We start from the raw sequence: 26,076 nt of genomic DNA, 5'->3' as shown, positions 1-26,076 counted from the left end.
CCAGGGAGTCAAGGGCTGGGTCTCTTGCTGGAGCAGGCGCAGAAGGCTGGGCAAGATGTGGGCGGTAGGCAGGCCCCAAGACTGCTGCTTTTGGCCTGACTCTGGCGTTGGCTTGGTGTGCGGCTGCAGGGGAGCCGTGTGTGGGCATGTCCTCGGGCAGCCCGCCTGCCTCCCCAGACACAGGAGCCACAGGTAGGCTGGCTTGCCCGGGCTCAGCTGTCAGGGCTGTGGAGGTGAGGTGGGTTGAAGGGGGGCACTGGCCGTAAAGCCAGCGTAGGGAACACAGAGCTCCTCCACCTTTGCCAGGCCTTTCTTCGCTCATCCAACCACTCCGTATGCAGTCCCACTGTGTGCCAGCCCCAGCCACATCCCCGCATCTGTCTACTAGGTGCTGCATCTGGGACCAATCCTGGGATGGATGCCCCTCCCACAGCAGGGCCACGGGCACCTCCAGCCCCAGCGCAGTCCTGGCTGAGGGATGTCAGATGCTTCCTCTCCTCCTCCCAGTCCCCATTTCCCTGTGGTGCCAGGACACTGTGTTGGGTTCAAGTACTCAGTCCTGGCCTCAAACTTCCTGGGGGTGCCAGGAATAGGCTCCTGGGTGCCATCTGGCTGATGTCCTCAAGGGAGGGCACCAAACAATGTGAAGGCCACCAGGCAAGCAGAGCAGGAGCTGTGGCTGGGGGCTGTGTCGTGTGCGTGTGGGGGGGCATGGCTCATGCAGGCTGCACTGTGTGGTGGCTCCCAGGGCAGGAAGGCCTGGGTGTGCAGGTGGGCTAGGATTATATATGTGTGTACGTGTGTGTGCACTGTGACAATGCATGTGTGCTTACATGTCTGTGTGCATGGCATCTGTGTGAACATGTGACTATGAGTGTGTGACAAGTGTCTGTGCGAGTGCACCTGTGTACATATCTGTGCGTGTGTGGCCTGTGCTCCTGGGGATGGTGTGGCCCAAGCTGACTCCATGGTCTGTTCTCCTGCTGCCCCGCCCTTCTTCTCAGTGAGTGTTGACCCAGGGAGGGATGGGCAGCCTTCGTTCAGGATTTCCTGGTTGGGCAGAAGTGGTGCCTTGAGAAGTGGACACTGAAGGGTCTGGGCTGTGCAGTGCTCCACGGTGCGCAAGGCCAGGAGGCAGGGCTTCCAGAGGCAGCTACAGAAAGGCTGTGCCCTGAGCGGACACATAGACATGCCTACAACCTTTCCCAAATGCTCCCCACCAGGGCCACACAGGTCAGGGCTCCGAGCCTGGATGCCCCTTCACAGCCACGGACGGGTGGGAGGCTGGCACAGCGTGAGAGAAGGGGGGCTTTCAATGCCCCCGGCACTGGCTGTCCCCAGGTTCCCCACCAGGCTGGGCCAGGATATCTGGTCCCACACCTGAAGCTTTATCTCTCCACCGGCCCGGCCCCTAAAGCCTGAGCTGAATCGAACAGTGGGTGACAAGTCCCAGGAGAGCTCCGTGGTGAGGGGGCCTGTCTGGAGTGCTGCGCCCCTCCGGGGGTCCAGGAGGTTGGCCCCACCTGAGGCTCCTGAGACATGCGGAGTCCTGGGGCTTCAGTGAGGTCCCTCCTGGAGCTGCTGCCACTTTCTGAGAGGCCCTGAGTGACTAGGCTGCCGCCCTCATCACCCCCGAGCCCTGGGAGGCCTGTGTCTGGCTTGGGTTACGCTGAGGGCAAGGCCACCCCAGGACCAAGAGGCCCTGGGAGGCTGGGCTGAATGTGCAGAGGTGGGCAGCCAGCCTTGCCACCGCGGGCTGCGCCTTTCTCCAACCTGGCTGGTGAGGGCCTAATCTGAGGACAAAGTGAGGATTTGCAGCCCAAAGGCTGCTAATGCGGCTGCAGCTCCTCTGTCAGCACCCGCTCCCTGGAGAGGCAGGAAGCTCCCCCAGGGCACGGGAGCTGCCTGTCCTGGCTCGTTCAGCTAAGTGTTGGGGGCACAGCCAATGACGAGGAACCCAGCTGTTCCTGAGCAGGTTCAGCGTGAGCAATGGCCCTCATGGGGGTCTCCGGAGAACTCCAGTCCAGACCCTTCGAGCTCCGTTCCAGGCTCTGGCACCTGAGTTGGGGAGGAAGGTGTCAGAGTCCCTGGGAGTGCAGAGAGCCAGTGCCTTTTGAAGCTGAGGGGAGGGGAGCACTCCAGGCCCCCCTGCGCAGGGTACTAGTAGGGGGTGGTGCAGGGCTCTGTCCTCCAGCCCACATCACACAGGGCAGCCACGAGCTAGGCGGCCGTTAATAATTAACCCGGGGACGGGGCCTTGACCTCGTGGGCCTCTGAGTAAACAGGCCTTTCTGGCCAAGCGTCCTCAGCCTGCTGGGGCCCGCTGGGCCCCTTATGGCCTCTCCACCCCTTGACCTCTCCTGGCTTGTGGCACAGGTCCCCCTCCCCCTCCCTAGCTGCTGAGCTGGAGCAGGGGCCAGTGGTCTGGGCGCCTGGGCCTCTCTGACTCCCACCCTGGATCAGCCCACCACCTACTCCCGTCCTGGCATCTGTTCTTACCCCTCCCCTCTCCCCACTCCCTGGCCTTGGAGGTGAGCATGGCTTCTTGGACTGGGGTTTGGTGACAGTGTCTCAGGCCTGGCCTCAGAGCGTTGCTGGGCTTGTTGACTTGGGAGTCCCCAGCATGGCCTCAAGCCTCAGTGCTAAACTTCTGTGGCTGGAGCCAGGGCTCGATGCGATTCTGTGGACTCTGCCCTTTGGGACCCGAATCCCAGGTCTGACCGATGGGGCAGGCAATGTGCAGCTTGGGCGGCACCAACTGCCCCTGTAAGATGTCTGGATCGGCTGTCAGAAGTCCCATGTTCTAGCTCTAGCTCTATCCTAACAGGCTGTGTGACTCTCTGGGCCTCAGTTTCCCCATCTGTACAATAAGAAACGGCGTTGAAGTCCCTGGGCTTGCCAGCGCCAGGATTCCAGACCCCGTTCCAGCTTGGAGTGAGACCAAGGATGAGAACTGCACACATCCCACCCGCCCCCGTAACCACTGAAGGACAGTCATCTGGGTGGGCTCCCGGGTTCCTGGCTGCCCAGCATCCACGCTTCTTTCCTGCAGGGCAGGCCTGATGTTCCTTGGGGAACCAGCCCTTTCCCTTCTCAGGCCACATGGTGTGGGCAGGGCTGCCCCAGCCCAGGGCTCCAGAGCGGGTCATGTGCCCTGGGCCTGGTGTCAACTCTGAGATGTTTGCTGCAAACACTGGGAAAATTTGTTTTCTTTCCCTAGGTGGCAAAGCAGGGGAATGGAAGCCTAGAGGCTATGCTGCTGGGAGCCCGGGGAAGGTGGTAGAGCCCAAAGGGAAGCAGAGCTCAGAGATGGACGTGGATTTTCACAGCTGAGGTCCAGCCGCGCCTGAAGCTGGCTCTGCACTGGGCTCTTCCATCACAAGAGTTCTGCCTAAACCAGTGTGAACTGGGCTTCTTCCTTGACTCACAGTCTCACACCTGACCATGCTGAGAAGGTGCCACAGTGCACAACAGTCACAGGTATACACAATGGTACACACACACACACACACACTCACACACACTCCGAGCTTTGCATGCATCGAACATTCTGTGGCCCACTCTGTGAGCCCTTCGAGTCCTTGTCCACTCAGAGGCCTGGAGCTGGCTCTGCCCGGGAGTGGGTCAGAGGCCTTTGGTCAGTCGGCCCCCCTCCACTGGGGACTATGGGGTTCCTGGGAGCCCAAGGATCAGCAGGGTGAGGCTGCCTCCTCTGCCTCACGGTGAAGGGACATCTGGGCTTCTGCAGAAGCAGAGACTCAGCCCCTGTAGGTCTCCCCAGGACCCCCAAGGAGGGTGGCCTCATGGGCCTCACGGGGCTGGACTCAGCGAGAGGCCTTACCCTGGTGCCCAGGCTGCCACTATGACTCTGGGCAGGCGAGAGTCCCGGAGACAGAGGGCCTCAGACACATGGTTGACACAACACACATGTGTAGACATACATACACATGGTAGACACAGTACATGATGACACATTCACAGCCAGGCAGCTATGTGAGCCCTGGGGTGGGGAAGGCAGGGGCCTCTGTGTGGGCAGTGAGCAGGGGCAATAAATAGGGGAACCCACCCCCAAGGCCCTTGCCTGACCCCTGGGCTGAGGCCTGAGAAAGCCTATTTGCCAGCAGTGGGGCCCTCTGGGTGGGGATCTTCCCCAAGCCTCACTCTGATGCTGTCTCTTCTGTTCCTTTTCCTTTACCTGCCTTGGCCTTGGCCTGTGTCAGCCCCTTCGCCATTTCTGACTCCTGGGTCCATCCTCTCTCTATCACTCTCATTTTCTGTCTCCTGGAGGAGCCCCCAGGAAAGGGGCCAAGCCCAGAGCTCAGGCTCAGGGCCCTTGCTTGCTCAGTCGCTCGGTACAACTCTCATCTTTACACTGCTCCCTGCCCTGCTTCCTCTCTCTGGCCAAAGCCATCTTGCCCTTTGCCCTGGAACTGCCAGCACCCTAGAGGGGCCGCTGACCTCACCTCCTCCCCCAGTCTTTGCAGCCCCTGCTCCTCCCTGTCAGCCAACCAGCTGGGCTGTGGGGAGGCCACAGAGCCAGGACACGTGTCCTGGCCCTAGGCAGGGCCCTCTCCCTGGCTTCAGAGGCACACAGCCAGACCCAACTCTGTCCCTTAAAATCCCTGGAGACCTGGGCAAAGCTCCTCCACTGGGCGGCTTCGCCTCCTCTCCACCTCCAGGTTGGGAACCTGACCCCCGTTTGGAGCAGGAGCCTGCTCTGAGGGACCCTATGGAGGTGCTCCAAGCAGAACTGAGGTCCAATCAGCAATGAAGTGGGAAGAAGGACCCTGTACCCTGTCATCCCCCTCAGTGGGGCCTTAGGGAAAACCCTGCCCCTGAAGGGGAGTAGAAAGCAAGGACCCTTTCACAGCTGTGGACCTTGCCAAGCTGGGAGCAGACACAGGGCCCCCCACTGGGGCGCATGGAGGAGAGCCTTCCAGTCTGGGCAGTCACTGTCCTGGGACTGCTGTCATCCAGGCCAGAGCCTGCTGGTGCCGCCTCCAGGAAGCCTGCCTAGGCTGGACTAGAATTGGGAGGAGCTCAAAGCAGTGGCCTTCATCCTCATCAAGCACCCAGACTAGGACTTGTCCCATCATACTCATTAGGTTGCAAGTTGCAGCAACAGGGTTTGGGACCCCACTCTTGGAAGATGCCATCGTCACCCAGCCTGCCTGGGCCTCAGGGCTGGGCTACACAGTGGGAGCCAGTGCTGCATTGGATATTCCCTGACATTATTTATCAGAACCCAGGGTAAGGCCCCAAATTCTGATCACTGATGGCCTGGTGTTTGAACACAGTCCCTGGAAAGAAGCTGTTAGCCCTCACTGGGTCCAGGGCTGCCAGTTGCTATGGGAGACAAGCCTGGGCAGCGCCAGGAGATGCCAGGAGCTGGGGAAAGATCAGGTGGGACAGCGCTCAGTGGCTACAGTGGGTGTCTGGCTGCCCGGGTTTGCATCTAGCTGAGTGTCTGATGGGTGCTTTTCCCCTCTTGGAGTCTCAGCTGATATCTGGAGGGGGACCCACCTCCAGGGTTGTGAGGTCATGTAAGCGCCCAGCCTGCTGCCTGGCACACACTTAGCCCTCAATCAATGTAGCTTTCGCCCTGTTCACGCCACCAGGCTCAGGGCTGGAGAATCCAGGTCATTTCTGCAGACCTGGGCAAGGCCTGCCTCGGCGCAAAGGGAAAGGTCCCGACTAAATCTCCCCCTTCCTGGGCCCCAGTGTCCTCAAGGCACAAATGTGCACTGGTGCATGTGCATAAACACACACACTCACACACTCACACACCTGGCTTCGCTCCCCGGGACCCAGCCACCTGCTGGAAAGCCAAGAGCTGCCTTTTCAAAATAATGATTAAGAATCAGCATTGACTATTCAAATCGAAAGTCCCCAACCCCTCCGTGGGGTACCCAGCTCCTCTGGAGCCTGTGGGTAAAAAGCTCTTACCATAGTGGAAAAAGCAGTCGGCTGGAACGGAAATCTTCCTCAATTTAGCTGAGTCATTTTCTTGTGGTTAAGGAAGTCAGGTCACCTCAGGCACTTCCCCTGATGCCCATGGCCCAGGAAGTCTGGGGACCCCAATCTATACTCCCCTCATGCCGCCTCCAGCTAACCCCAGGGTCCTCCCAGCAGAGCCCTGGCAGTAAGGCACCCCCACTCCCAGCTTCCAGAAGCTGCTTCCTGCTCCCAGGTGGGAGTCCAGGGCCCTGGGGAACCGGAAACCAGGGGCACATGGCAGGGAGGTGTCCACTTCTCCACTGTGGGTAACAGTGAAGTGGACAGACCCATGGCCCAGGCAGTGCCAGGGCTGCTGTGCTCTGGGCACCCATAGGCCCACTGTCTTGGGCCCCATGGGGCTCGCTGCAGCTGGCGATGGGGACTCCGACTCCTGCTCAGCCTCGGCGCCCCGTGTGATGCAAGCTGCTTCTGGTTGGTGCTCTTATCAGGCTGCAGGCTGCCACTCCTCCCGAGGAGACCCTCAGAAAGCTCCCAGCCGCCATTCTCTGGGAAGATGGAGGGACACCGTGGGTCACCAGAGTGCCATGTGGAGAGCCTTGCATGCACCAGGCTGCAGCAGTGCCTGGCAGGGAGGGGGCTGGCTCTGTGGGCTCTGTGGGCTGTGGAGACTCCAGGTGTGCCTGTGCCATGTGTCGGAAACCAGGGATCTCCTGGATGGCCCCCCCGCCCCCCAGAATCCTGGGCTTCCGACCCGGGTACTCTTCCCGGCACCCGGAGCCAGCAGGAGCCATGAGGCTGCCCAGCTGTCTGCACTCAGCTTCTCAGTGGTCATGCTCTGCTGGAGCTTCGTGTCCTGCTTGAGAAATGGGGATGCTGATACTCACGGGCCAGGATTGTTGGGAAATTAAAGGAATGGCAGGGTCACAGGAGGCCAAGCCCCCAGGTGTGTGTGGAGTAATTGAAAACCCTGCTGTATTTGGGGGGGCGGGTAGGAGCCCATATCAGATCCCTATGCTTCAATTGTGGGGTTCAAGTGCTAGAGTCACATCCCCCCTAGGTGTCTGAGGTCACCCCATGGAGCTCCTCTTGGCAGAGTGCCAGGGTGCAGAGCAACCAGCAGAACATTACCTGCATCCCAGAAGCTGTGACAGGGACCCGGGCCTGGAGAGACTGAGGCCAGGAGCGAGTGGTGGTGCTGTCGGGGCCCAAGTGGGACCCCAGGTCGGAAGGATCAGGGGTCCTGTAGCAGATGCCAGGGAGGCCCACCTCCCTCCCTCTCAATGCCCAGCAGGCAGCCCCTGGCCCGGCCCTGGGGGCTCTGTCACCCAGAGTCATCCCACACCCACTTGGACTGGGTCCTCCCAAGGCTCTGGCAGCCAGTGTTTGGGAAATTAGGTGAGGGGGGCCTGGGACGAGGGTGAGGAAGGGAACTATTTATGTCTAAAAGTCATCTTGAAATTTTCAACATATTTTTTATTTTTCAAAACAAAAGCTCTACACGTTGGGGGGTGGAGGGTGGGTGAACCTAGCTCTGTGGGAAATGAGTCAGACAGCCATAAAATGTGTTTTTCTGAGCAGAGGGGATTATTTTACATCTTGTGGCATGAAGACACGGAGAGGAAGCCTCCTCCTGGTCCCTGGCGGGCTCCCTGCTCGCCAGCCCGGGCCCTGGCATCGCCCACATCCCTACGCTGGGCTCTCGCCCCCCGCCCCCCCAGGGGAGAGGAGGGCTACTGCTGCCTCCCTAGGCCTCGCTTCTCACCTCCCAGGCCTCTCCCCTCTTCCTCCTCGACCTCACCTCCCATTCTTTTAGGCAAGAGTGAGGCTATGAAGGGGTGGCCTCATGGTGGGTCCCAGCTTCACCATTTACAGTCTGCAAACCTGGGTAAAATCCAGCGGCCTCAGGGAGCTTCCTACCCCTAATCTGATGGGCAGGCTGGTGGGGGGACCATCCCTCCCCCCTCCCCCGAGCAGCTTAAGAAAGCGTCTGCGTGTTCAATTAAGGGGTTTCCTTCCTCACTGTCCAGCAGTGTCCTTGAGTGTAGATGAGTGAGGGGCACAAGGGGCAACCTTTCCTTTGGAGGCCCTTCCAAGGCCAGATGGCAGGAGTCCTCTCGTCACCTCCTGTAGCCAGCACCCCTCCCGCCCCCCCTCGCCCCCAGCAGCTTCTCCCGGCTCTGGTCCCAGGGAACAGGAAGCAATCCCATCCCAGTGGCTGGAGGCCTCTGAAGGGCTGAAACCAAGGAGCTCCAGGGTCCACAGAAACAGGATCTGGTGGCTTTGAGGTCTCAGGAGACGAGAGGCCACTAACCCTTCATCTCCCTCCATGCCCAGAGCTTCTGAAGTCTGTCCATTGCTGTGTGTCTCCCCTGCCACCCCAACTCCATGGGCTAGAGTCACAGACCCCGTGGAGAGGCTAGTGCCTGTGGGGAGAGACTGCTGGGGGCTTCAGAGGCAGAAGTCAGGAATGAATGTGGGGCCAGAATTACATTCACTGACTCCAGAAGCTCTTCCTCTGCTGTGGTCATGGACCCCTTTGTCCTTGGAGGCAAGGACAAAGGATTTACCCTGATCCTCCTCCCTCTCTGTGAGCTCCAGTTCTTCCTGGGCCAAAGGGCAGGGGCAGGGTTACCTGTTGTTTTGCTGCCTCAGCATCATTTTCTCTCATTCCAGTCACAACACCTGGTTTCTCCTTGAAGTACCTCCCCTCCCCCACTCTCATTCCATGCAGTGTGAATGGGGCTGACTCCCTCCCCACCCCCCAAAGCTTTTGTGCATATGGGGGCGGGGGTAGGGACAAGGTCAGTTAGTATCCTCTATCCTCCTGGACAGTGGCTGGCTCAGTGATGAGCCTGTGGTCCAGCAGAATCCAACTCTAGGATTTTTGATGAAACTCTTCAAAAGCTGAAGCTCTATTCTGGGTTGCCGGGTATCTGTTTAGAGGCCTTAGGTTACTGGGAACCTCTAACAGGAAACTGCAGCCAGCACAAAGCAGGCAAAACCATGAGATGCAGTGAGAGAGGACTCTTGACAACAGGCTGGCTGCTGGATGCAGCCGTGCCTGAAGACACATCCCGCTGTGCACTTGTTTTCCCTATTGCACTTGGCTCTATGTGTGAGTCACCAACACAGGGCAGGTGTTTTGGGGAGCTGAGCCAGTGTTATATGCTCTTTTTGGTTTAGGCTTTTCAAAATAGGATTCTGCAAGAATTTGTAAGCCAGTCACCTAGAGCTAAGGACCAGCCTGGAGGGAGGGCCCAGTCAGAGCAGCCAGCACGCAGTTAGGGTCACCAGCCACAGAAGCCCAGGCCTGTGGGCAACAGGAGAGTCAGGGAGACCGCACTGCAGGAGACTCTCCACAGAAGCCTCCCTCCAGGCCAGTTTGGGAGCCTCCTTCCTGGGAAGTAGCTTATGATGTTCAAATTATTAAATTTATAAAGAAAACCAGCAGGATGTTCTTTACCTTCATCTTTCTTTCTGTCCAATGGGCTCTTCTTCTTGCTGAGGGCACTGAAAGTGGTGGAGAAATCATCAATTTTGTTAGATGTTTGTTGGCATTTCTACCACTAGAATGTAGGCTCCATGGGGGCTAGCTTATTGCTGTGTCCGGGCACAGGGGAGCGCTTGGCACTCAGTAAACATTTGGTGAATGAAGGAAAAGACTTGGTGTGTGACTCCCCTGCTCAGAATCCTCTGATGATCGCCCGGCCAGTATGGCTCAGTGGTTGAGTGTCGATCCATGAACCAGGAGGTCACAGTTCTCTTCCCTGTCAGGGCACAAGCACATGCCTGGGTTTTAAGCTCGATCCCCAGTGGGGTCGTGCAGGAGGCAGCCAATCAATGATTCTCTTTCATCGTTGATGTTTCTATCTCTCCCTCTCCCTTCCTCTTTCTGAAATAAAAAAAAAATAAAAATCCTCTGATGGCATCCCACGCAGTTAAAAGATGTAAAATTGACATTTCTTCCTCTGCCTTGCAGGTAGAGTGACTGTGTCATTTATTGAACGAGCAGGGATGCAATAAACAATTACTTTGGAACAGTGAGGGTAAACCAGGACTGTCCGCAGCAAGCCGGGATGCATGGCTCCCGACCCCAGGGCCTCCAGAGAGCTGGACTCGGCCCCCTCCCTGGCCTCTTTCTGAGCCTCCCTGTCATCAGGCCACACTGGCCTTTCACTGGAACTTTGCTCTGCCTGTTTTTTCACCTGGAGACATCATTTGGGGGCCTGGATCTTTCTTGTCACTTTGGTTTCCACTGAACGCTGCCTCCTCAGCGGCCTTCCCTGACCACCCCCCCCCCCCCCCCCCCCCCCAGGCAACCTCTGCCACCAGGTCCAGTTTCCTTTTCCTCACTCCGTGCACCTGGCTCTGTGCCTGAGCCCCCAGCATGGGGGGCAGGTGGGGAGTGAGCCCAAAGATTTGGGAACACGGTTCTCAAGCATCCGTCACCTCTCAGTAGATGCGTGTGTTCCCAGCTCTCATCTCCAAAATGAAAGTGAAGGGAGGCAAACTTCAGCTCCGGAGGGAGGTGGGGAAGCGAAAGGCAGAGGAGAGGGAGGAAACAGGCTGGGTGGCAGGCAAGTTGGGATTCTTCCCCATGAAAAACACTAGGCCCACTGAGTCCACCCCAGAAATCAGGTGCACTTTGACCTCAGTCACTGGGCGACCTCTTTTAGGAAGTATCTGGAACCTGAATGGGAGCGTGGGTTGGAAAGTAGCTCCCCAGGGTGGCACCCCCAGCACACACTGGCACAGATTGTGCAGCCAGACACAAGACACCAGACATGTTTACCATTTTCCTAATTCCCCCTGTCCTCTCTGATACTGGGGCTCTATGAAATGGTCACAGCCGTGGTTGTCATCTGGCTCTGTGCGCCGAGCACGCACGCGGGCGTTTGTTTACAGAATGCAGCCGGCAGCAGGCCTTCGTGTGGGCTCCGACCCACCCCTTTGGCTGCCACGAAGGGCTGGCCCCCCTCCAGGATTCCCAGGCAGATTTGCTTCTCCAGATTCTTTAAAGTAAAAAACCTGAGTATTAGTGATCACTCAGGGTCTTGGCAGAAAACCAAACTCAGCCCTAATGGTTCCAGTAAAGGGATGTTAACAAAGGGACTGTTTATGGGGTGTGACCAGGGTTGAGGGAATCAAGAAGGGATGTTGAGGCCCCGACAGCTGTAATTGTTACCACTGTAGGGCTTCAGGGGCAAGGTGAGGTATTAGTGCTGCCAGAGCCCAGTGAGAACCAGACCCCAGGAGGGCATAGGACAGGCCACCTGACAGCGGCTGCAGTCTCTGGGACATGCAGTCTCCGGGATATGCAGTCTTGGGGACACTGAAGCAGGCAGAGAGCAGAGAAGAAACACCCAGCCTCTGTCTTCCTCATCCCTCTGATCTCCTGCGAGTGCCTACCATTACCAAACCCACCAGGAAGCCAGAGGCATGGGAGGCCATCAGTATGGCCCACACAGGCCCAGCTCCCAGGGCAAGGAGCAGGAATGGACTGGATCTGAATGCAAACAAAGAACAACCAACGTGATCAGGGACAATTCTATGGCCAAGCTTGGTAGAAACCCTCCTCTTATCCCCTAAATCTCTCTTGAATCTGTCACTTCTGTGCCCCAAGGTGTTGACCACCATGATGCATCCTCCACTCTTCAGTGCTCTCCCCGGCTCCTGTTGATCTTGGCATGTTGACCAAAGTGTGAACCCTGCTTGTGCGAGTGTGACAGTGTGACTTAGCTGATCTCCAGCCACACACACCTCTTGTCCTCCACCCCCTGCCCTGCTCCTCACTGTGGCCACACTGGACACTTTTCAGTACCTAGAATGTCATGCGTCTTCCCACTGCTGAGTTTTGTATGTGCTGAGTTTTATAAATGCTGCCTGGATTCTCTTGATTCAACCCACCAATTCTTCAGATCTCAGCTTTAAAAACCACACCCTTGAGAACAACTCCCCTAAGCCCACAAAGTGGGCGAAGGCTCCTTCTCATCACCCTGAATTTTCTACTTCATAATCTGTATCACAAGTGTAATTAACTAATCAATTGAGTAACTCTGTTTATTGTCTGTCTCCCTAGAGATGGCAATCACCACAAGAGCCTGCTCTGTCTGTCTGGTTTGCTGCTCTGCCCAGCACAGTGCCTGGCACATAGTAGGTACTCCACGAGTACTTGCTGAGTGACTGAAGAGATAACTTTCAGCAATAGTAGGCCCATCCTTGCACTGAAAACAACTAAAAATGCTGAATAAATTTAAAATTTTTAAAAAAATATCCTATATAATAAAAGCCTAATATGCAAATCGACAGAAGGGCGGAACAACCAGTCACTATGATGTGAACTGACCACCAGGGGGCAGACGCTCAACCCAGGAGCTGCCCCCTGGTGATCCATGTGCTCCCAGAGGTGGAGCGCTGCTCAGCCAGAAGCCGGGCTCACGGCTGGCGAGTGCAGCAGGGGTGGCGGGAGCCTCTCGTGCCTCCAAGGCAGCGCTAAGGAGCAGTGAACCGAGCGGTAAGGAGCAGCGAGCAGGCAGGCAGTAAGGAGCGAGGGCTCCTGGACTGCGAGAAGGATGTCCAATTGCTGGCTTAGGGTCGCTCCCCATGGGAGTTGGATATCCCCCAAGGGGTCCTGGACTGTTAGAGGGTGCAGGCTGGGCTGAGGGACCCCTCCTCCCCCGCCCACAAGTGCATGAATTTTCATGCATCGGGCCTCTAATATATACATTGGTATATATTAAAAGTACTAATGAGTTGGCAGTACAAAAGGGAATTGGCAGGCCAAAATTGAGGGGAGAAAAATCCAGACAGGTAAGCAAGAATAGAAGCCACGTTTTAACTGAGGCATTTCTGATGCCCCAAAATTTTAATTTTGTTTTGATACCCTCATGGAATGAGATAGAAGTCAAATCCCAGAGCTCACACAGGTAAGGCCATAAGACATTACCCCACATTGGTGTGGAACTCCAAAGAACTACTCCCTCAGATAAGTGTGAACCAGAAGTAGACCAGCTCTCACATGATCTTGCAGTCTAAGTTTTCATCTCCTGATTGGGCTATGGAACCTCAAGTCTTAAGGTTGATTAAGGTGATCCTCGATTAGCAATATTCCTCTATTGCAGGGGTCCTCAAACTATGGCCCGCGGGCCACATGCAAATACAAATATTGTATTTGTTCCCATTTTGTTTTTTTACTTCAAAATAAGATATGTGCAGTGTGCATAGGAATTTGTTCATAGTTTTTTTTTTTAAACTATAGTCCGGCCCTCCAACGGTCTGAGGGACAGTGAACTGGCCCCCTGTTTAAAAAGTTTGAGGACCCCTGCTCTATTGTTTGGCAGGAGCAAATAAAAATGCTCTCTAGTGAAAGGTACTTTTGTCTTAAGTCCAAAATTTTTCTTTCAAATAATTTTTCTAAAAGATGGTCAAAGATGGTCAGACATACAAGAAGTGGAAACTAGGAGAATCAACAGGAAACAGAAATAGACCCTTGAGAATTAAAATTGTTGACCATAAAAGAATTGTGCACAAGATCTTTAAAGAAATAAGACATGCTTAAAGATAACTGTAAGAAATGGGAATCTGCAAAATGTGACATTGTAGACCTGAAAAAAGGATCGAGTTGAATCTCTAGAAATAAAAACTATAATAACCAAAATTAAGAGCTCAATGGACAAGTTTAACTACAGAGTAAACACAGCTGAGAAAAAAATTAGGAAATCAGAAAAGAAGTTAGAAGAAATTATCACAATGTGGAACATAAAGACAAAAAGAAAATATAGAAGAGATGATGTGAGATAAAGAGGAAGAGAAGGTCTGACATATGTTCATATTGTCCCTAAAGGAGAGGAGAGAAGAAATGGAGCAGAGGCAATGTTTTAAAGATTAATATGTAAGAATTTTCTGGGACCAATCAACGAATGAAGGCATGCACTGAACCATTTAATGGTTAGTTTTCCTTTGGTGATATAACTCCATGTTTCAGACAACTTGGAGCTCAGAAAATACTCATGGGAGACTCTGGACCCAGTCTGCTCTTGGCCAGTGGCCATGATGTTGTACAATACCAGTTCAATGTAGCAAACAAAGGACACAAGAAAAAGATGGAAAATCAACTCTTGCCTGTTCCCTGCCTCTGCAGTTCCCCCCTGCCCTCTACAGCACCATTTGGGCAGCCCCGAGATGACCACGGCTGCATCTTCCTGCTCCTTCTTCCCTCCCACAGGCCTTACTGACCTGTCACTGGGAGGTAGCAGAACGCCATTCTCCAGGGTCCCGCCACAGTTAACTGGGGTGCAGTAGCATGGGTGGGTGGAGTGAGAAAGCCCTCTGTTCTACCCTGATGTAATACTAACAGGACACCCATATGCTGTGCCCCTTCTCTCCTCTGACCCTGGTCTCCCCATGACTGGACTCTGGTCTGGGCTCTCAGAGGTATGTGGTGGAGACTTATGACCAGCTGGCTGGTATGGTCTGGTTATGGCTGGGTGGGGGATCTGAAAGAGAAGGTGATGCTAGAGTGTCCCTTTGCCATAACTGAAGAAGGCTTGATGATACCAACATCACCTTCAACCCCAGGCCTCAATATGGACCAAGGAGCTCTGATGTCTCTCATTGTCTAGCTCACCAACGTCACCTACAACCAGATGGCAAGGATTTGGAAGTTGGACTCCAGAGAAAGGAGGGGAATCATCCAACCCTTGGTTCTGCAGCCTCTGGCTCTCAACCCCGAGCTCTCTTGGGTGGGAGAGTGACCTGGCTGGCAGGCAGGTAGTTTGTTTTTGACTCAGACTCCCCTCTTGGCTGCCAGGTGACCTGGTCCTGGTCTTCCTCAGTGTGACTCGTCCTGGGATCAGGTTCTTGTGGTTGTTCTGTTCTGGAGGGACACCCATTCATCATCTTGCCTCTGGGAATCCCGGCACACCTTTCAGACATGCTCAAACAGAGAGACTGCCAAACCTGTGCCTGGCCACACAGCAGGTGTGTGGTGAGGTGAGGACATACATGGTCTCACACCCCCAGTGGGTGGAAATGCAGGCCCAGCCCTATGTAACCAACATCGGGCCTGGGTGCTGTGAGCAGCTCCACGGTAGAGCCTCTTGGAGGCCCTGGTCCACCCTGGCCCTCCAGCATGAGCCAGATTTTCCCAGCCCCAGCAGCAGGCCCGCCAAACCACTGTGCTATGTGGGTACCAGTCCCAGTGTCTTGTCTCATGGGAAAAGCAGAAAGGGATGGCCAACTGCACTTGACCTCCCAGCCCATGGTGAGTACAGATGGGGGCGAGGGGGGCATGTGGACTCCCAAACCTGGCTCTGTAATGTTTCTGACATGCCATTCCAATTTCTGAAATTCTCAAAGATGTTCCAAACAGCATGCAGTTGATTTAATTTTAAAAATTAAAAACTAAAGTAAATTAAGTTGAGGAATGTTGGGTGGAAGTGGGAGAGGGGAAGGGCATCATGGAGTAAAGTCAGTGATGAGAGTCTTAGGAAAACATAAGCATTTCACTCTCCTGTGTGGATTTGGGAGTGGAGACGTTTCAACTCTCCCACTGGACACAGTGCGTAGGGGTCCAGGTGCTGATCCTGCCCCCACCTTGGTCTTATCATGGTCCTGGCAGACCAGCTCCATGGTGAGCAGCTGGGCCTCTGGTGAGCCTGGGTGCCACACAGCGAGTAGAGGACCGGGCGGTCTGCTCTTCTTTCTAATGTGGCGCACACACACCCTGGGCAGCGCTGTCCCACATAATTATACAAAGTGCACATCACTCAAGATGCTCATCTCGCCTCTGACACATTTCGGGCTGAGAGCCATTGTCCCCACCTCCCCTGGCTCAGGGGCCCAGCCCATGACTCACAGGCCTCCACCTTTCTCCAACAAGATTGCTTCTCAAATAGAGGTCGATTGGGCCTCGGTGAACTTGGGAATTGCTCTAGAGGACCCTTCGTCCCTCTCGGGCCTGATAGCTCCTTCAGCCCCAAGTTTATACACTCACAGCATGCTCCTGCACCTGTGCCTGCGCCCACACGGTGCCACTCTCCCCTGGGGGTCGCCCACGACCCAGGCCTGTTCTCTCTTCTTTCTGCTGCCCTGCACCAGCCCAGCTGGCTTGGCTAGGGAGGGGCCAGTGATTTAAGCAGGGGTCCTCAAACTTTTTAAACAGGGGGCCAGTTCACTGTCCCTCAGGCCATTGGAGGGCCGGACTATAGTTAAAAAAAAAACTATGAACAAATTCCTGTGCACACTGCACATATCTTATTTTGAAGTAAAAAAACAAAACGGGAACAAATACAATATTTGTATTTGCATGTGGCCCCCCAGGCCGTAGTTTGAGGACCCCTGGTTTAAGGCCTCCTGGATCCTCTCCTTACCTGCTGCCCTCCCTTGACAAGTGGTATCCAATTGTTTCCTGTGCTTGACAGTGAGGTGGGGGTGTCCAAGAGCTGCCTTCCTTCCTTTCCTAAGGGGTTTGCTCATTAACTCGAGTAACTCTCAAGGTGGCATTCCTGGCAGCAAAGGGAAAAGCAGGGTAGGTTTCTGGAGCAATTTCCTGTTGGTGATCCTAGCTCTAGGGAAGCTTGGCCAAGGCCTCCTCCCACCAGCCTCTGTGGCCCCTCCTTACTCCTCCAGAACCCCAGGAGCTTCCCTGTGTGGGAGTCCAGTCAGGCCTCCCCACAGGGCAGAGGGCAGTCTCCCTCCTTCCTTTCCTGGCTCGAGCTGGGTCAGGCACATGGGAACCAGCTGTTTGGCCAAGTACTGAGAATACCTAGTAGGGTGAGAGAGGCAAGGGGGCAGGAGGTATCCCCCGGACACACTGAGCGTATCCTTCTGCTCCCCTGCCACTAGCAAGGGAGGGCAGGGCAACCCTACAAGCTGAGGTCCCAGCTTCCCAAATAGAGAAGTTACTAGAGAGGCCCATGGGGTCCAAACAAGAGGGCGTCTCAGGATTTGGGGAGGCTGATGCCCCAGTGAGAATACTTGTTCTCATTAATAGGAGTCATCACCTAGGATTCTGCACTTGTGTTAAGAATCTTTTCCTACATCAAGTACATGGGCACCCTCCTAGCGCTGCCGAGAGCAGTGAAGGAGGGTTTGACCTCAGACTCAGCCTTCAAGGTTATGGCAAAGAGGGCTCTGCACCTAGGAGAAGCACATTAAGTGCCTTTTAAGCAGATGAAAGACATCCTGGAAAAAAAATTCTAAGCAACATTAAATGACTTTAGTAACTTGATTATTCTGGGTACTGGATTTTGCCCTAAATTATTCAGACGACTGTCGCCTTCCAGGGAAGTTCGCAGGGACCTAGGTGGCCATCCCCTCCCGCTCTGCCTCTTGCCCCAACCCACAGCCATGGCAACCTCATTAGCTAGAGCCAAGTGTCTCACAAGCTTTGCCAGTTTACCTTTCACAACAACTTGATGACATGTACTAGTTTTGCATACATTTTGCATAGAAGGAAACGGAAGCTCAGAGAGCTGAAGAGACGTGGTGAGGGTCACAGAATTAGTAAGAGGCTCGGCCAGGAGTCAGCTGGTACCAGTGTTTCATGGCCCGTGGGAGGTGGGCCATCCTGATCATGGGAGAAAGAGGAAACTTCCGTTTATCACCTGTGAGCAAATTGTCCCCTTCCAGAACCCAGTGCAGTGCACATCTCAAGCATGTACCACACTAGAGCATCTGGGCTTGATGCGCCTGCTTGACAGTGATTGCTGGCCTACTAGGAGCATGGCTCTGCAGAGCAGCGGTGGCCTTTTGCCCATAGGCAAGTGGCACTTGCATTGCTGAATTCGACATAGTCTTAAGCATTCCAGGTACCAGTGCCTTCAAATTGTTCTGGGGTAAGTCCTTTGTCCTGTGGACTCCTGGGTTAAGGCCAATTAAACTGCTGCCAGGTTGGGTTTATTCCCTATAAATCAGTGGGAATGTGGTCACATGAAGTTTAAATATCAGATTAAAATCAAATTAGTGGGAAAATGTAGAACAAATTGCCTTCAAGTACAGTGAATGAGTCTATTTTTAAAATGTTACTGTACCAGGCAAAATAATGAAGCAAACACATTTCCTAACAGCACAGAGACACGGTGTTGGGAGCGACTTGTCATGCTTAGTCACTGTAATTGTTCTAGCAAAACTGAGGAATCAAATAAAATGTGTTTGCAAATTGTAAATCATCAAGGCCACTTCAGACGGGTCCTAACCTGATGTTGAAGGTCACAGCGGCTTCCTCTGGGGCAGGTGCCCCCTCCCTGACACTCCCTTGCCCTCGCTCATGGGCAGAGGCTGTGCTTCCACGTCCAACTGAGACCATTGCCCAAAGCCTGAAGAAAGGCCGCATAACCAGCCATGTTTCTTCACCAGCCAGAGCAGCAAGGATTCCTGGGGGGCATCAGGGAGAGCGCTCTGGAGGTTTGAGGAGGAGGTGGGGGCTCTGTGAGGCCAGTGGCTGCTCGGGAAGGAGAGGCGTTCTTTCTGGGGAAAGATTGGCTGCCACTTGCCAAGCAGCAGACATATCTTTGGATCTGGAGGGCTTGGTACAGACCATGATGGTTCCCTTTAAGACCTGTCTGGGTCCCTGGGTGACATGTCCTGGTCCTGGGCCACCACATTTGGCCACTGGTGTTCCCACCCGTGGGCCATAAAGACTTTGTCAGTCACCCTGGAGAGACACAACCCCGAGAGACCTTTACAGCAGAGACACGTGATCCCAGCTGCCCCGTGCCTGGGAGCGGCTCCAGCCAGCAGCCTTGGGCGCACCTGGCTGCCTCTCCTGGACCCCTCCCCTCTCCTGGACCCCTCCCCTCTCCTGGAAATCCCACCTCCTTCCGGTACACTCTCCCCCAGAGCATGGCTAGACTGGTTCTGGTAGTAAAAAAATCACACAGAGGTGTTGAGGATGATCTAGAACCAGATTGGTTACCTTTCTTAGGATTCTTGCATTAAAAAATGAAATTCGTAGAAGCCGTGACTCATGTACAATGAGCCTTATTTCAGGTGCTCTTGTGTTCCTAACACATGGTGACCCTGGTCCTCCAAACCCCTGCTTGGTGCACCTCAGGCCGATCCAATGAACCCTTGAGTGGGAAGGAGAGGCGGGGGATGGTTCTTAAAAGAGGAGAGATGAGTTGCAGAGAGATCGTGCATTCACACACGTGTTGAAGACCTGCCATGGGCCAGACACTGAACGTCCGCTGGGGCCAGATTCAGCAGGAGGCGGACAAGCAGGGTCCCGGGGAGTTCACGTGATTTGGCTCCAGGAGCTCATGGTGACCTTGGGGAGAACAGTGTCCAGGGAGGCCGAGGGTGAGGGTGAAGAGCGGGGACAAGGAGACAGGGAGGACTGAAGGTCAGAAAATGACTCTTTGGGTACGTAAGAATCACAAAGCTTGCTTTTAAAACAATCCAATTCCTGTCCCAAGTTGTTGGATATAAGAAAACTACATCTTTAAGTCCATCTCAGGCGGGCCTCCAGACCACGGTCTGAAAAATGGGGCTGTGGAAGAATCTGGTTTCTCGGCTCTACCTAGAAAAAGGCCCCGGACAGCAAAAGAGTCTTTTCCTGTGGTCTTGGCTGAGCCCCTCTGGGCCCCTCACAGCAGCCGGGCAGTGTGCACCCTTGTGCCCTGCTCCTCTAGCAATCAAACTGGCTTCAGAGAGCTCGGCTAGTCTTACAGCAAGTGCCCACCAGTCTGCAATCTAATGGGAGCCTCAGGGTGCAGACCCCACAGGGTCCCCAATACCATCTTCTGCTGTTCTCAGGTATGGCTTGAGCACAGCAAATGAAGAGAAAGGGCATTGTAGAAGCTAACCCCCAGGGAGGCCTGTTCCCAGTGGGTGGGGCTAGAAGGCTAGAAAAATAATAAATAAAAACAAAGTAAAGGAAAGCAAAGCTCTTGGGTGCCAGAATGAGGCTGGCCAAGGCTGTGGCTGCCTGAGTAATGGGTTCCACATTTATTTGGCTCTGTCTGCAGCAACCAGGATCCAGGATGCACAGAGGGCCTTCCAGGGGCTGCAGGGGAAAGCCCAGTTGAGGACAGACCTAGGCAGACCCTGCGATGGCCTCAGCCCCCCAGGCTGACCACAATGCAGCTAGCTCATGCTCTAGCACCTCTGCCTGCTCCCCCTCTTCCCCGCCCCCCCGCCCCCGCCTGAGGCTCCTGGGTCCCTGCCGGCCTGCACAGATTGTTCGCGTTATTAATGCCGATTTCCCAGAGATTCCATCTGGCTTTTTAATTGTTCTGGGATGGGGCTGGGATGCTTTGATAGTGAATTGGTATCTTTCCTATGTCTCTGCTTACGTCAAATGCTCCATCCATGGAGAGGGGTATGGAGGAGGGAAGAAGGGGGGCGGTTGAGAGATGGCAGATAGTACAAGTCTTTTACAGAGACAAGGACAATCTTTGAAAGGTCTTGGTGGTTTAGTTTAATTTAAATAGAAAATAAGGGAAAGGCCTACCCCTACCCATCAACATAGGAAAGAACCAGATGGGATATCCCCTCTGTCCAGACCCTGCTCATGTCTGCGGGAGGCCTGTGGTGCCTGGAAGGAGGCCTTCTGGCTGAGCAAGGTTGGGGTTTCTGCCCCCTCTTGGCCTGCACCAGGCGTGGCCTCCCTCTTCCTCTCCCCACTGCCCCATCCCCTCCCATGAAATCAGCTGCTCGTGGAGGAGGCCTGGCAGGTTTCTGCCTGGGAAGGAGGGGGCGGGAGACCTGGGCGGGGCAGATACTCCTCACCAGTCCCAATGGCTCATCACAGGTGTCAGGGCCCAATGCCATGTTCACAGATTCCCAGGAGATCCAAGAGATAAGAGTGACATTCGTGACCGCCTAAACCATCAGGAGGCACCTGACAGCAAAGGAGCGCCTCCCTTTCTCCCTTCTGCCCTTGCTCCTTCCCTGGAGGCTGGCTTCCCTGACAGTGCTCTCAGTGACACCAGGCTCTGGTGGCCCACCGAGGGGGTGAGGTCGCTGCTAACTCTCATGGGAGAGTGCAAGGCAGAGGCACTGGGTCCATGGCTGCATTGGGTTAAAGCTGCTACCTCCAGGAAGCCTTCCCTGGTGCCTCTATTCACACTTTGAGCCCCCCCCCCCCCCATTACACTTATCACCCTTAAAGCACATCTGGATGTCACAAGGCTATGAGATCCTCAAGAGTAGGAGCCCAGTCTGCTTGTTCTCAGCTGAGTGCCTCGTCCTAGGCACAGGCCCTGGCATACAGTTGGCATCCAATAAATACTTGGGGTGTGTTTGGTGCCAGACTCTTGAAGTAGTTCTTCATGAGGCTGAAGTCAGGAGGGGAACTGTGTGTGTGTGTGTGGGGGGGGGGGGCGGGGGGGGTTGCAGGAAGCAGTGGGTGGTGAAGAGTGGCTCTCCCCAAGGGCCTCTCTGGCTGGGCACAGAGCATGAACTAGGCAGGTTCCCCCATGCTGCCCCCAGCCCCCCACAAGCTGCTCTATCAATTCCTTTCCTGGGGCTGGCTGTGGTTGGATCATCTTGTCCCCAACAAAGCCTGCCCTGGCCCTAAGGCTCTGCAGTAGGACGGGTGCCCTTTCAGGAGCTGACAGCTTTGAAAGAGGAAATCCCTGGAGATGGGACTGTGGGAGGGGAGGGGGAGGAGTGAGGGTAGGAGGGGTGCCCCTCCCCCACTCATCCTGGGATCTGTTCTGGGGGCAAAGGGGGAAGCCAAGGCTTGGCCCCCTCAAACAAGAAAAACTGGAATTAGCACTGAACTCAGAGAGGGTTTGCTGGGGCCTAGCAAGCTGTGGCCTGCCCCAGGCCCCTAGGCAGGCGGTGGGGCTCTGCCTCCTTGGTTCCCAGGCAGCAGGGCAGGCCGCCGCCTCCTCAATGGGCTCATGGCCTTTCCTCTGCCAAGGGCGGCCATGGGTGAGGAGGCGGCAAGACACAAGACAGAAAGCGGGAGCGGGAAGGGGGAAGGTCACCTCATTAGGCACAGTCAGGTAAACCCAAAGCGTTCAGAGTTTAAGAAGAATGTGTAATTTCTTGAAACTGTCGCAGCCCACAATGGCATATACTATCAGCTGCTCAAGTGAACACTCTGGGGGAGGGTGGGAAACAGAAGGTAAAAAGTGTTTTGCCTTTTGCCCTCAGAAAGAGTCGACTCTGAAAGCCTGCTAGCCTCCTGGGGTACTTCCTCTCAGGCCTTGCTCTTTCAGGCATGGAGGTGCACCCTCCCTGGTGGCTATCACTGCTGCTAAGAGGGTGTCGGGGTGCCTGTCCTCCTAGGGCAGTTGTCCAGGTGGGGGGCTTGATGCAGGGTGGACACAGTGGGCAGCATGGATGTTGCTCTGGTTCCTTGCTGGGTGGTGCGTGGGGAAGGGCCAGACACCCAACTGCAGGCCTGCCGTGGGCCCTTTGTTTGTGGGTGGGCTGAGCTGGGCAGGGAAGGTGTGCAAGGCTGGTGGAGGGGTACTCAATCTTAGGGCTGCCTTTCGGGGCCCTGCCGGAGTAGGCTGCAGCCACGTGGCCCAGAGCAAGGGGGAAGGGGTGAGGGTCCTACAGCTTGAGGCCTCTCCCTGCCCACCCAGGGTCCTGCTGTGGCAAAGGCAGGTGTGGGCGAGGCTGCTTCAGCGCTGGAACTGTGAGTGTTTGGAAGTGAGTGTGGCCGAAGGGCCCCTGGAGCCTGAAGCTGCTGCACAAGGCCTGCCTGAGTTCCAAAGAGGCTGCGGCAACTTCAGGCAGGGGGCTCCCTCTCCGAATCTCTCTTCTCCCAAAGGGCCATGAGAGGCCACACCAAGGTCCCATGAGCCCCCTGCCCCACAAAACAGTCTCCGACCAGGAGATGCTCTTCAGGCTTTGGCATGCTTAGCTTGGAGCCTTGTCCTCTTTCTGCCATTTATTTGTCTTGGTTGGGAGAAGTCACCCCTTTAATGTACAGAGGGGCTCAGCATGGGTACAGAGTGAATGGAAGTCAGGATCTCAGCCAGAACATATGCTGTGATTATTTACAAATGTGACCTGGCTCACAGAAAACCGTGGAAGTAGCTTTTCTGGTTTTAAAAAAACACCAACATTTACTTTGATATGTTTATATTATAGATATAATACATAAAACATCTAGCATGAAACTCTACGTTCTCCTCCAAAGAAGAGAACCAAGCTGTCCTTCTCTGCTCCCAAGCCCAGCGATCTGTGTGTGCTGGCTGGAGGCCGCCTCCCTTCCAGACCCGGAGCCAGGCCTCTGTGGGGGACAAGCCTGTGGGCAGCTTGGGGCCAGAGGGGACCAAGGTCCACAGCCACCCCCCAGGGAAAGCTGAGGGGAAAGGGGAAGCCCATCTTGCCTCTTTGGTTCCTCCGGGAGCAAAAGCAATCCCAAAACCAAAAGGAAAGAGAGCCGCAGACCCTCCCTGCAGCTGCTGACGAAGAGTCTCATTTTGGCAAGTATCTGAGCAAAACCAAAACAAAACAAAAACCAAAGAAAATGGTGGTTTAGCATAGACATGCACATTCACATTGCACAAGGCACCACTGGGACACAGAGAGGCCAGATACAAATGTTGATATCGGCTGATAAAGCAAAATATTTGGAAATCTTCTCATAACTTGGGTCCCTCCGGGACGGGCTGACTGTGCTTCGTGTTTGTATGGCAACGCTGGCAACATACAGTACAGACATGGTTGATGGCCCCAGAGTCCCTTCACCCCTCTCCCAACCCCCAGACCAGACCTGTAGGCTCCCCTCTTCCACCAGGCCACCACTCCCATGTACATATGTCCTTATAGCTAATCCACACCTAGCTTTCTGGTCTGACTGGGGGTGAGGTCTCCCACTGGTCACGTGGTGACTCCCATTCAGGGAGTTCTGCCCTGGAAGCCCAGTCTGTTGTAGGCTGGGGGGTTAGAGACAAGGAACTAGGGACCCTCCACCTTCATGTAGAACTAGGGGAACAGCCTTAGGTTCACAAAGCCCACATCCCTGTTTCCTCCTCTCCAAGGACAAGGAGCTGAGGAGCAGCTGGGACTGGCTTACAGGATCTCTGCTCCCTGAACCTTCCTCCAGCCGGAAGCCTGCACCCCTTCTCTCTCATGGGGGCCTGCTGCAGCCTTGCAGCCTTGGGACCAAGGCAGGGAACCCTCTAAATAAAATGACAAGGCACATATTTGCTCCCCCTACTCGGTAGGAATCAGAGCAGTGAGTTTGCATTTCCAAGGCACAAGGTTATTCCTTAATACTAGAGTTGCCAGGCTGCCGGCTTGGCCCCGGGCACTTCTCTCTTACAGGGAGAAACTACTGCCTGACCCTTTATCTTAGACGCACCGTGTCCCGCGCAGAAGAAGGCAAGGGGCACGCGCGACAGTCCAGGCTTTCAGGCGGCATCGGAATCTCCTAGTCCTGGCATGCGCGGCGTGGGCAGTCTTGAGATCCCGAGACCACGAAAATACTCCCTGGGTCCCAGCCGGGGGTCGGCCCAGGGCGGTCCCGCCGCGGCGCGCCTCACGCGCAGTTGCCCATGGCCTTGACCAGGGAGCTCTCGGGCAGCTGGCGGAAGATGCCCCGCAGAGTGTCGAGTTCGCGGCTCAGTTGTTCCACCCGCTTGCGCAGGCGGTCATTGTCACTGGTCAGCTCCAGCACCTTCTGCTGCGTCTCCACGTTGCGCTGCTTGGCCTTGTCCCGGCTCTTGCGCACCGCGATGTTGTTGCGCTCCCGCCGCACCCGGTACTCGTTGCTGTTCTTGTCCACCGACTTCTTGGCTTTGCCCGCGCCGCCGCCGCCGCCGGCGCGGAGATCGGGGTGCGCAGCGGCCAGCCCCTTGAGCGCGCCGCCGGGGCCCGGCAGGCCAGCGGCGCCGAGCGCGGGCGCTGGGTGCGGGCTGGGCACGGGCGTGGGCGGCGGCGTGGGGTGGCCGGGCTGCAGGTGCATGGTGGTCTGGCCGCAGTGCGCGATCTGGAACTGCAGGTGCGGGGCAGCCAAGGGCGCGGGGGGCGGGTGCGGGTGCGGTGGTGGCGGCGGCGGCGGTTGGTAGGGGAAGAGACCGGCCAGTGCCAGCTGCTTCGCCTCGTCCTCCTCGCGCGGCTCCTGCTTGATCACTAGCGGCCGCAGCGCTGGCGCCCCGACGCGCTCGTACAGGGGCTCCAGCCTGCCGTCCAGGTAGCCGGCGGCCGAGCAGCCGTAGCTGGGAGGGGGGCCGTGCGCCCCCCCGGGCATAACAGCGCCTCCGGGTCCCACCAGGGCGCCCGGGTAGTCAAAGTCGCTGCCGCCGCCTCCCACCGGGGCCGCGGCCGCCTTGGCCTTCTCCTGCTGCCGGCTGTGCTGGAACAGGTCGGCCAGGAACTCGTCGTTGAAGGCGGCCGGGTCGATGTAGGCGCTGATGTCGATGGACGTCTCGTGTTCGCAGATGCCGCCCAGCGGCTCCTGGGCGGCAGGTGGGGCGGGGGGCTGCGCGGGGCCCGCGCCCCGGAGAAAGCCGAAGGCGGCGCTGCTGGGCGCGTGCTGGGGGCTCTGAAGGTGGCTGCTCATCGGGGTCCGCGGCTCCGCCTCGTAGAAGTCGGCCGACTCCATGGGGGAGCTAGAGTCCTCCCGGCATGGCGAGCCTCGGCGGCCTCCAGGCGGCGCGGGCACCAACGCTGCCGCAGCCCACCGGGAGCCCCTACTTGCTTGCGCCCGCGCAGCTCCGGGTCGCGAATGGCCAGGCCCGCGCGGGCTCCGCATTTATATCGGAGCAGCTGTCGCCCTCTAGTGTCCGACTATCGGCGACGACGAGTGGCGCCTCCTGGGTCTTAGGGCCTGCCTTCAGGAGGAGCGGGTAAGTGGGGCTGGAGCGCTGCGCTGGCGGCGAGAGGCCGCGCCGCAACGCCCACTGGCCCCTGAGCCGCGAGCAGAACCGTGACCCGCACGCGGTGCCCCATTCTCGGCCGAGTTGTCGCCCCCACGCACACGTGGTCGGTGGCGGGCCCCCCTTCTTTAGCCTCCCCAAGACACCCACTTCCAGCCAAAGGCCGGCATTCCAGCAGCACCCGGCCGCCGCACAGGGGGTTGGTGGAGCGCAGTCTTGGTCTCCGAGCTGCTGTGGCGCCGGCTCGCTTTAAAAGCTAGAACCAGTCTTGTCCGGGATCGGGGTTTCTGGAAGGCGGCGACGTGGAGAAGGAGCCGGGGTGGGGGTGGGA

The 26,076-nt window shown here is 56.2% G+C and overlaps 1 protein-coding gene across 1 annotated transcript; it reads right to left on the bottom strand.

The window, feature by feature from the left end:
- Positions 1–22,984: 22,984 nt before the first annotated feature.
- Positions 22,985–25,555, bottom strand: CEBPA (CCAAT enhancer binding protein alpha). The gene has a single exon (XM_070398018.1). It carries the CDS (start codon positions 25,469–25,471, stop codon positions 24,407–24,409), a length of 1,065 nt encoding a protein of 354 aa, XP_070254119.1. The 5' UTR covers positions 25,472–25,555; the 3' UTR covers positions 22,985–24,406.
- Between the last annotated feature and the right edge of the window lie 521 nt (positions 25,556–26,076).

This window comes from Myotis yumanensis, unplaced genomic scaffold (assembly GCF_028538775.1).
Source record: "Myotis yumanensis isolate MYYU_CA2020_CCGP unplaced genomic scaffold, mMyoYum1.0.hap1 SCAF_18, whole genome shotgun sequence".
Classification (NCBI taxonomy): domain Eukaryota; kingdom Metazoa; phylum Chordata; class Mammalia; order Chiroptera; family Vespertilionidae; genus Myotis; species Myotis yumanensis.
The sequence above is the reverse complement of the archived record's forward strand: the minus strand, read 5'-3'. Positions and strand labels throughout refer to the sequence as shown.